Raw genomic sequence first — 11455 nt, forward strand, 5'->3', positions numbered from 1 at the left:
AAATAGAAGTCTATCAAATTAAAATACCTTACACAATATAAAGCAGATATACGAAGACTGACCCTGATCAAGACTTCAGTACACATCAGTCTGTTCTGCTTGTTTAATTGCTCCTAAAATTAAATATTTTATGGTTTTTCCTGGTGGAAAAGCCTCAGAGCCTCCACTTTTATCTTTATGGAACCAGCTTCCAGTTTGGATTCAGGAGACAGACACTATCTCTACTTTCAAGATTAGGCTTCAAACTTTCCTTTTTGCTAAAGCATATAGTTAGGGCTGGACCAGGTGACCCTGAATCCTCCCTTAGTTATGCTGCAATAGATGTAGGCTGCCGGGGGATTCCCATGATGCATTGGGTGTTTCTTCTTCACTCATTATGTATTAATAGACCTCTCTGCACTGAATCATGCTTGTTATTAATCTCTGTCTCTCTTCCACAGCATGTCTTTATCCTGTCTTCCTTCTCTCACCCCCAACCAATCACAGCAGATGGCCCCGCCCCTCCCTGAGCCTGGTTCTGCTGGAGGTTTCTTCCTGTTAAAAGGGAGTTTTTCCTTCCCACTGTCGCCAAAGTGCTTGCTCATAGGGGGTCATATGATTGTTGGGTTTTTCTCTGTATCTATTATTGTAGGGTCTACCTCACAATATAAAGCGCCTGTTGTGATTTCACGCTGTATAAATAAAATTGAATTGAATTTAATCTTTTATTTGTTTGCTCATGTTGGATGCTGGGAGTGAGCGCGGTCAAGACATCTTTTAGATTTTAACAGAAATGCTCTTTTAGAAATCAGTCTAAAGGCTGTTAGAGGCAACTGAGAGATTTGAAAAACACTTAAATTCTTTTAAAGTTGCGATAAAGTCCTTTTAAACATCAGACTTGAAAAGTATGTAAAATATATATTTAAAAAAGTTACTTAACACATATTTAAGCATTTACTTGTCCTTCGTGCCTCCCTCGTCAATCTTTGTTGAACTTGTTCATATTGCTGAACTTTGTCAAACCTTGATGCATGTTTGAACTTAGCCTGATTAGAGCTTTGAGCTGCTAGCTGGCAGTGAGTGGAATATTGTGACGCTGGCTCGCCTTAGTTTACTCTTAGCTTTTATTTTGTGTGCCGCCAGCTTGCCTTAGTTAACCTTTAGCTTTTACTCTTGTCTTTTCTTTTGGCTTTATATAGTAATTGTTTGCCCAGGGGTCTGTTGAACAGCCCTGTCGGTTTTCTGTTCAAAGTTTGAAATTAAAACCTTTCTTTACTCAGTTTCGTGTTCGGGGCGTGTGTATGTTACTCCTCCCCTGACGCCTAGCAGAGGGGGTGGTAACACTACTCAAACAGTTTTCTCTGCAGGGCATCACAAACAGGTTTGAGATCCACACTCGACACGAAGGTTGGAGTTCTCTGCACCACATAGAGCTGCCATGATGTTGTTCACTCAAAAGCAAGGCAGAGATAGACGCCAACAGATAATAAGGGAGAAATCACACTGAAAACAACCGGTCGCAAAACAACCCAAAGATCACACTGTCACATTCTGAAAGCTGCTCTTTGAAAACAAAAGCATAAAGATTTTCTTTGACTGCTGTGTGGCGACAGCTAAGATAACAGCCTTATCTGAGGTAACGTATAAAAATATTTTAAATTACCAGCAAGAACCCATCATACTGGCAGTTCTTTGTTTCGCATGTTTGTGCTGTTTAGAAGGATAGGGTAAACATGCACATATTAACATACGTATGCTACGATCAGCATTATAAGATAAATTAGCAGTGCCTTCATATTTTCTGAAATGTTGCTGAAGTTCATGGTTTTCTGTCTTCCAGCTGGGAAGCAGCTGTCGGCTCTGTGACCTCAGCTCCTTGTTGCTCTTCCCACTGTGGAAAACTCAAAGAACTTTCTCAGTCCTCGTCATTTGTACCATTGTGTCATTTTACAACAAAACAGCTTTGTAATGTCTACATGGAACGTTTAAACCCCAAAAAGACCATCTCTGTATAGTCCATGCATACATCTCAGGCTTGCGTGTAGAACCGTCCCATAATGCATTGCGTTAGTGACGTCACAATTAGCAGTTCTATTCAAACTTCACTGATTCTTTGCTTTAAGACTATTACAGGAAATCTACTGTCATGCAGTTAAGACCAAAGCTTTATTCTGAGATTTGCTCCTCAGATCAAACAAACCTCGTTTCTGAAGAAGTCCACAGCAGAACTCTCAACTGAATGCAATAAGTGAGTTTATTTGCAGGTTATACAATGCAGCAATAGGTACAAACCAGTAAGCATGTTTGTACAATAAGCAAACAGAGTGCAGACACAGGAAGGCTTGAATAAGGCAGCATTATCTTGATGATTTTGGGGGGTTAGACTTTTGTGTCCAATCATTGATGATATTTTAGTAAAATGCCAGAATCCCTGAGTATTCAGTTTATTCACCAAACTGTATCTTCAAACCTGATCTTAACCTGTGCAGAACAGGTTAGGCACAGACATGGGCTGATACTCGGAGTTGCTCCGGATCTGGAACCAGGAATTTTAGGAGGATTCTTTGATTCTTTATCACGGCAAGAAAGGACAGTCGTCATCAATACAAAATAAAAAGTGGAAGGTGTTGTTGTGATGTTCTCAAAGACAAAAACTGATCAGGTATCCTTCTGGATCTCGAGATTCTGCTTTCAGGTGAGCTTTGCTTTTTCTTTCATTTTAAAAATAATCTACACAAAGAAAACCTCAACCACCTGCAAGCAGCAGTTACTTTCACTGTCATCAGGTCAGGCCATTGTGTTCTTTTATAATGTGTTTAAAAACAGCCCATTTTTGTTCTTTAGGCACCAGAATAACACGTGAAGAAGCAGCTAGCTGGTCATTTATTAGAGTTTTGTTTTAATTTGACATGTGAGCTCTGCTTGGCTTTGAGGAAATTAGAAAACTGACAGGTATAATGGAGGTGAGCAGAAAGCTCCAGGCCGAGGGCTCCGGGGACCCTAAAGAGGTTAATACACCCATGCAGGTGAGATCTCACCTGATGATAAAGATGATGAAGAGGTTCTGAATAAAATAAAATTTAAAACTCAGTGCATAGAGCACATTTGTTTAGTTTCTCTGTCGACTAATTGCATTGATTAGCGAATAATGGCTGATTTAGCATTTTTGTGAATTTTCAAATGAGAGTGAGAGATGTTAGATCTCCCTATAAAAAGCTGAGCTATGCAGAAACTCATAATATTGTAAAGCCTGCTAAAAAGAATAAAGGAAGATTAGCTTCAGACACAAACAGCCTGAGAAGCAAACGTCAGAGAGGAAAAGCCTCGTCGTAGCCGTCCGGTTAGGACGAGGCGGGGGCCTTTTTCCTCATCACCCGCCTCTGTCTGACGACTGGAGCCACGGCAGCGCCAGTGTTGGGGTTGGTGCTGGTGCTGGTGTTCGGGTTGGTGTTGGCGTTGGTGTTGGCGCTGGAGCTGGTTGCGCGGCTGGTTTTGACCTCATCGATAAAAGTTTCTATGGCGGTGAACTTATCGGTCAGATCGCCCAGACGAGTCTTGAGGGCGTTGAACTCTTTGAAGAGGTCGTCTAAGGCCTCAGACAGCGGCTGGATCCTGAACACGGGGCGAGTGAAGACAATATAAATCAAACACACACGCAAAGCTTTAGTTTCCTCTTCATCCTGTGCTAGTAGAGATTGCTGCCTGTTCGCCACACACATAACTAACTGCAGTGATCCTCGCTGCAGTTAGTGCTCCCTGTTCTAGTTTAAAAGTCTTTTTCTTGCAGGTTTTACCAGACATCTGTAATTTATGTTCATGTCTAGTTACCCAGAAATATAGGCTACAAAATCTTCTTTCAAACTGCACACTCTCTTCTCTCATTGTGGGTGGGTGTGTTCCTTAATGTAGACATTTATAACGCAAACCATGTATGAAAGCGACCAACAGTCCAAGATCAGTCACAACATCAAACTGTGGGTTAAAGTAAGATGACAAACACAGACTTTGATCAGTGGATCAGCAGAAAAGTTTCGGCATCAAACCATAAAAAACTGAACTAAAAGACTTTATGTAAGAAAATGAGAATTTGAGGGAGAAACATGTCTGCAGCTGTGCTTATGTAACTTCTGGACCACAGTGATGTCTCGTCTGCTGACCTGCGGTGAGCGGCAGGAAGCTGCAGAGTTCCCCTCTGGAAAACCGGAGCTCCTTTCGGTCAGTTTCTATTTTGACGTTTAAATTGCCGTTTCAGCTGCAGCTTCCTCTGACGACATCGGCCGCAGAGCGTACCCAGTAAACCCCCCGACTTCATTTTCAGCCCCACGGCTAAACCGCATTCCTGTGGTGCCTCTCAGAGACTGTTTCACCTCACTCACGGGGAACAGTTTGTTCGTTCGTTTACACTCTTCTGTTACTGTCATGGATTTATGTAGTGAGAAAAGATCTAAATATATGCTTTCTATTTCAGCCTCTGTTTGTCTTGATGACAGCTTTGCACACAGTTGTCATTGTACCGGCCAGCTTCATGAGCTCGTGCTGGATTTCTGGACTTCTTTGTGCACCTATCAGCTGTGTAAATGGCAAAATTCAGCTACTGCATTAGTCGTATTATGGCAGGAACACTCAGCTAAAAGGAGCACAGTAGATCTGAACTGTCATGCACGTCAAAGGTTTGTGTGCTGTGGGTTTTTGTGGCGTCATAAACAAATAAATGAGACCCTCTCTCGTACCTGGCGTAGTCTGGCAGGAGAGACTGGTGGTCATTCTGCAGGAGCCCTTTCATCTGGTTGATGATGTCGAACCGCCAGTTGTCCAGAACCTCGGTCAGGTTGGCCACATTGCGCATGTTCACCCTGTCAGCTGGGACAGAAAGTCACAGCACACACTTCACTGTTAATTTTCAGCCATCTTCACTTTGTAACGATTAGTGAGAACACACCATAATAAGCCCCAGAGGTCCTGTTTACTTCAAAATAAATTCAGATTCAAGGAAGCTCCTTTTTGAGCCTCTTAAAGGAGTATTTCATATTTTAAGACACAAGCTCGAAACCTGCATTTACAGGTTTAACAGGCAGGATTTCTCTGAGCAGTGTGATCTTTCACCTCTACCTTTGACCTCATCATGATGGACCCTGAACTTGACCTTTGACCCAGAGTAAACAGAGAGTAATCTGGGTGCTCACAGCCTTCCTTGAAGTTCCATTCGTCGGTGGTTTTGGACGCCGGGCGTCGCCTCTGGGCCAGCACCGTCAAGGTGGAGACAGTCAGTACCAGCAGCAGCACGCTCAGCTTGGAGGCCATGATCTCACTCGCACCTGCAGGCAGAAGCAGCAGATGATCTGATGATGAGGAAGAGTGATTTCAGTCCATCTGAGCCCCACTTTGATCCCTCAATTTTAACATTACCACCCTGTTAAACCGATGAATAACTGTTGTCCACCCCAGCACAGAGGTTGAAACATATTTAACCCAAAACATGATGGTTACATGAATCCAACCAAGTTAAAATGGAAATACTGAACAGATCTCAACCCTCTGTAGTCTCATCAGTGTTGCCATCATTGGAAGCATCCTGTCTCAGAGACTAGCACACTGATCTGTTACTGCGAGTTTGGTCTCTTTACAATCACGCCATGAAAAGTCTTCAGTTTTACAGTATTAGCTTCTTTCTCAATAAGTGAATTTAAAGTCCTTCTCCAACACAACGTCTTGAATAATCAGGCCCCGTGTGGTCTTAAAGACCTCGTTGTACCACCGCAGGTCTATCTCAGAACAGAAGCCCCGCCCACATTCTGTTGATGAGGGGCAGCTAATCAGAAGAAAGCTGTGTTAAAGGTGGTGGAGCTAAAACTGGAAGTGAGGAGCCCCAGTATGAAATAAAGAAGGATTATTTTGAACTGTGACTCATGCAAAGCTGCTCTAAAAATTGAAAATGAGAAGATCCGGTCCTTTCAAACCTTCCCCTTGTGTTTCTTTGTCTTATTTAAATCATTTAAATGTTGACATGTGTCCCACTTGTCTCTTTTAATCCTTGTTTATTCTGCTCTGCTTTGCTTATTTGCTGGCTTTACATGCAGACACAGCTTTTTTTTGACACCTTGTTTTTTATTGAGCATCATTAGAAGCATCCTGTCTCAGAGACTAGCACGCTGATCTGTTACTGCGAGTTTGGTCTCTTTACAGTCACGCCATGAAAAGTCTTCAGTTTTACGGTATTAGCTTCTCTCTCAATAAGTGAATTTAAAGTCCTTCTCCAACACAACGTCTTGAATCAGGCCCCGTGTGGTCTTAAAGACCTCGTTGTACCATCTTATCCTATCAGAGCACTTGGAGCTGAACTGCAGCCAGAGCCTCCAGCTGGGTGAAATTTCTGATCAGACAGTTCTGATAAACATGCTGGTTGTCTTGTGCGAACTTGTTTTTATCATCTGTTGAACACCTCAGTTATTCATCAGTCCTCTGCCTGAGCACATCCTCTCTTATAAACAGTGTAGGAAGCGACTGCGAGACTTCTCACAGGTCCTCTCACAGGTCCCACTGTGACACTGTCCTCTTTACACCGGCTCTACATTAAGTTTAGGGTTCAATTTAAAAATCTGGTGATCACACACAGAGTTATTGATGACCAGAACTTCTACAGCCATAAATAAGTACTGGATCTCTGAGGTGAGCTGATCAGTGCTGGTTAAGGACAAAAGGAAACGTTGTGGAACTGTTATTACACTTTCAGAAAAACACTTTTAGTTTTTAACCTTTTTTTATCTAATAAAACATTTTGTGACTTTCGCTGTTGTAAAACAGTTTATTTACATATAAACTTTAAACTTTTGGGTCCAGTGGACAGACACGCTCTCTACTTTTAAGATTGGACTTTTTTGATAAAGCATACAGTTAGAGCTGGATCACGTAAGCCTGACTTTGCCCTAATTATGTTTTTCATGTCCCTCTAATTAGCATAGTTTTTTCTACAGATATGTAGACATATGAAAAGTTACTGTTTATCATTAACTGACTGGAGCCTTTCTCTGTGGTGTTGTTGTTGCCTGTACGCTTTCAGAATCAGAATACTTTATTGATCCCAGAGGAAATTATGCTTTTTATGGGTTCTCCTGGGACACTGGTTCCTGCCCAGTCCAAAGACATCCTTGTTAGGCTTAACTGGTGATTCTAACCTAGCTGTTAGTGTGAATAAGAGTGTGAATGATTACCTGTCTCTCTGAGTTGGCCCTGTGATAGATTGGCGACTTGTCCCAGCTGCTCTCTGTTACTATAAAGCTTTAAATGCCACTCTGTTCCTCTAGAATAAACTGTTGCATTACTTTTCATTAGTTCCTAACATATAAATACACTGCTCAAATAGAGGATTCAGTATCCTCTAAACATTCACTTTCAGAGAGTTACCACCTACTTTGATCCCTGTATATTGCCTTAGAGGGTTTTTTTGTTTGTTTGTTTGTTTTTTTACACCTATAGTTCGTTTACTCTGGTCTGAATCAGTTGACAAGTTTGTAAACTTGTAGTTTTCCGTGATTTGATTTCTTTTCACACAGAAAAATCCAAGTGAACTCCAAACGAGCCAAAAGGAATCAGTACAAACCACGTAAGAATCTTCAGTCTGCTGATTGGCCAGATGCGTTTGAGGCGGGAGCAACAAAAGTAAATACAGGAAGAAGATGCTGCACTTTCAAATGTTGGAGAACACAGAGAATTAACGTTCATTTCACGGATAGTTGCTAGCCCGTACAGACCTTTCACCTCGCTGTATACCAGAATACAAAGCATACACTGCTATTTTTTTTATTTTTTTGCTCAAAATTGCAACGCACTCCTGCTAGGAGTCAGAAGTCAGATCACTTTCACATGGTAAATGAACCATCTCCTCCAAAGCATTTCGGTGCAGTTGCTTTGCTCCGCACACAAGTGCGATTACTGCATTGACAACCGTACAAATGAACAGATGTGAACAGGATAAACACCGCAGGTCTACCTCAGAACAGAAGCCCCGCCCACATCCTGTTGATGAGGGGCAGCTAATCAGAAGAAAGCTGTGTTAAAGGTGGAGGAGCTAAAACTGGAAGTGAGGAGCCCCAGTATGAGATAAAGAAGGATTATTTTGAACTGTGACTCATGCAAAGCTGCTCTAAAAATTGAAAATGAGAAGATCCGGTCCTTTCAAACCTTCCCCTTGTGTTTCTTTGTCTTATTTAAATCATTTAAATGTTGACATGTGTCCCACTTGTCTCTTTTAATCCTTGTTTATTCTGCTCTGCTTTGCTTATTTGCTGGCTTTACATGCAGACACAGCTTTTTTTTGACACCTCGTTTTTTATTGAGCACTTTAAATAATTTTGCTGTGTGAATATTGATTCTTTGACTGGGTGATTGATTGATTTAGAAATAATTGGCAACAATGGTTTAACGAAGGCGCTCTAACAATTTAATTGAATCACCAGCATACCACCAACGGCTCAGCATCACACCCAAACGACTCAGACATGTCGATAGGTTTGGTTGTTTGCATGACATTAAAATAATTGAATCGTATATTCAAGCTGCTTCTTTGTGCTCAGCCTTATGAAATGCAGATTGCCTCCTGCTGAAATGCACAATATCTGTCTGGAAACATTGCTCTGTACGGCCAAAGCGAGTTTGCTCTAGAGATTTGATTATTCCTCAGCACTGTGTAAGGCCTTGTGTGGCTTTACTACCACCGTGGCTATCAATCCTAATAAAGCAGAGAAAGGAAATCTAACTACTGGGTGTACAAACTTCTAAGTTTTTCGGGCTTGTCAGGGGTGGAACACAGGAAGAAGCCCCGGGGCGATAAAGTCTCAGCTCCCGCAGTCAGCTCGCATTAAAGAGCGAGTCCGAGCCCGAGTCAGAGCGCCGATGCACAAACCAGACCTGACAGAGCGACTTAGAGGAGAGCTGCAGAGGCACGCCGAGTACAGTCTACCTCAGCAGCTTTGTGTTTGTTCCGCACATGCCTGCAAAAATACACAGAGGCAGCAGCAGACTATACAGCCGGTCTTCCTGCACACGTGTGTTTAAACAGAAATAAACCTGCCGTTAAGCTCAAAGTGAAGCGGACGGGGTTTGAAGCCATTTCAGGGATAATTCTGGTTCATTTCAACCAGCGATGTTTTCCATTGCTGTGTCTGTTTTGGCTCTCTCTGAGAAAACTTGTTGGATAACAAAGTTTTTTGTTTTACAACTGTAGTTGTCTTTTTAGAATACGTGTCTGCACTTATCATTTGAGTATCTTTTGAATCATTCGTAAACATAGCATCCTGGGGAGTTTGTAGTCAAGCAATAATTTCTAGTCCTGAAAATGATCAAGTGCCAAGAAACTGCAGTTCCTCCCACGTCCACCAGGGGCTCCAGCAGTGAGTCAGTCCTCATAGACTCCCATGTAAACGTGTTTAGAGCCTGATACAGAAACTGCTGTCCTGAACAAACTGAAGTGGTTTTCATGAGGCTGTGGGACAGGAAGCTTTACTGTTTACTTTACCGCTTTGTGCACAAAATTACCAGATTAATGATTTTCTGCAGTATTAATTTGTATTATTTCCAACAGTCTTGCATTTTATGGTTAACATTTTTAGTTTCAGTCTAATTTTTATTAATTTTTTTTATTTTAATTTTTATTATAAGCCAAAATATGCTTTCCAAAACCTTTATTGATTTTTGTATTTGCACATTGGTGCATCATCCAGCGATCATAAGAGGAACTGCACCTTTAAATAAACTCTGTGTAGTCAGGGGGGGAAAAAAACACTTATGTAACCAATGTTTTTATTAACTATGACCCAGTCTTTCTCCATCTTTGAGCTGCCAAATCATAGCCACACAGACTGAGTGCCTTCAGTACAACAGTTCCTTAAGTTACCTTGATTTTCTCTAAAGGTCTACCAGATTATTTTCATGCAAACCCATCACTTACTTAGGACTCAAGCATATCCTTAAACCAATGGAACGCACTTGACCACCCGTAGTGAAAGTATACACACTCCCACAGGATCCAAAGAAAATAACCACACACACAAACAAACACATCTTTTTGCCTTCGTCTCTGCTGCAGTTTTTCTCCTCAACATCATTTTAAGCCACCAAAATCTCATCAGCTCCAACCAGTCTCAATCTGGGAACCATGAAATAAGTTTGGCCTCGCAGTGAAGAAAGTCACATGGAAACACTCCCAACAGTTTTTCAATATTAAAACGGCAGATGCCAGATTTATGTACATGCTCTGCATTAATAAAGAACCTCATTCAGGTGCATCTCAAGTATGCATTAGACTTATGGAGCTCGAGCTTTCATGCAGCACGAATACAATAAGTGTTTTCTTGCAAAGCAAAGTAGCAATGCAACAGTTTTTAACAAAATAACGCAAAACAAGAAGAAAATATAAAGAAAATGTAAAAATAATACAGTTAAAAAAACCCAGAGCCCTCTGATAGTGCTTCTTTTCCTTTTCTGAACCAGCCAGCTATAAAATAAATGTGAGTTAATGATGGATATTTCTGCACATACCTGCTAATGTTAATATGTACCAGTTGTTTTGCAGCTCCTCTGCTGCAGATCTTTTCACTCGTCCCAACAGAAGTGAGTGACAGGCATGCAAGAAGTGCAGAAAGTACCAGAAGGAGAGAACGCGAGCATAAAACACACCCCTGCTGCACACAAGCATGCATGCACATGCATATAAACACTAAAAGAAAAAAAAACACTTCACGTTCTGAAACTCTCTCACACACACTCAGCATCAAACCTTTCCTCCGTCATTATGGAGGCCCGGTGGTCAGCACACTGTGGTTTGGGTTTGAGGCGACACTCCAGGTTTCATCTGTTTTAGCCACTGTTTGGTGAGTATATTTCCTTCTCCTGAATCCTTCAGATATGAGATCATCTGTGGATTTTACCAGCCTGTGCTTGTGCTTTGCTAAAGGATAAGAAGAAAATAGAAAAACAGAGAGACTTCAACTAGAGACATTAAGTTATAAACGTGTAGAAGAACAGCCCTACAAAGCACAGGCCCAGGAGCACAAAGGAACAGAGATCCCTGGTCAGTGATGATTGTCAGTATTTCTTGCTGATAAGTAAATCAAACAATCACAAAGAGACACAAAACACCAACAGATAGATAGAAATTTTAAAAGAGAAGCAAAATAAAACAAAAGTTATAAAACAAAAGTTACAAAACCAAGTTAAACAAAGACACTCAAAATTCTTTAAAAGAGATTTAAAGAAATTCATAAAGAGAAGAAAGTAATTAAAGACAAACAAATGAATAAAAAACACATAAAAAACACATGCAAAACCAATGCAAGCGAGGAGCAATGACTGCAAAGTCACACTAAAGACCACAAAGAGATTCAAAACTACTAACGATTTGCAAAACTGCCAAAAGGCGACGCAATATATGAGACAAGCTAAAGCAAAACCAATACAACTAGAAACTAGAAGGACACTTAAT

At 41.2% G+C, this 11455-nt stretch overlaps 1 protein-coding gene across 1 annotated transcript; it reads right to left on the reverse strand.

The window, feature by feature from the left end:
- Positions 1–2237: 2237 nt before the first annotated feature.
- On the reverse strand, positions 2238–10600 carry si:ch211-76l23.4 (uncharacterized). The gene is made up of 4 exons (XM_063470880.1): positions 10513–10600; positions 5163–5294; positions 4710–4839; positions 2238–3591 (listed from the first exon to the last, which is right to left on the reverse strand). The coding sequence occupies exons 2-4, from the start codon at positions 5278–5280 to the stop codon at positions 3321–3323; spliced, it is 519 nt and encodes a 172-aa protein (XP_063326950.1). The 5' UTR covers positions 5281–5294; positions 10513–10600; the 3' UTR covers positions 2238–3320.
- Between the last annotated feature and the right edge of the window lie 855 nt (positions 10601–11455).

This window comes from Pelmatolapia mariae, linkage group LG4 (assembly GCF_036321145.2).
Source record: "Pelmatolapia mariae isolate MD_Pm_ZW linkage group LG4, Pm_UMD_F_2, whole genome shotgun sequence".
NCBI classification, from domain to species: Eukaryota; Metazoa; Chordata; class Actinopteri; order Cichliformes; family Cichlidae; genus Pelmatolapia; species Pelmatolapia mariae.

What these genes read in the sequence shown, in the direction of transcription:
- si:ch211-76l23.4 (XM_063470880.1), bottom strand. Translation starts at nt 5,280, where the DNA reads ATGGCCTCCAAGCTGAGCGTGCTGCTGCTGGTACTGACTGTCTCCACC. An exon ending in ATGGAACTTCAAGGAAGGCT is followed by an intron (nt 4,840 to 5,162) that starts GTGAGCACCCAG and finishes TTTCTGTCCCAG; the next exon opens with CTGACAGGGTGAACATGCGC. An exon ending in CTCCTGCCAGACTACGCCAG is followed by an intron (nt 3,592 to 4,709) that starts GTACGAGAGAGG and finishes CCCCGTGTTCAG; the next exon opens with GATCCAGCCGCTGTCTGAGG.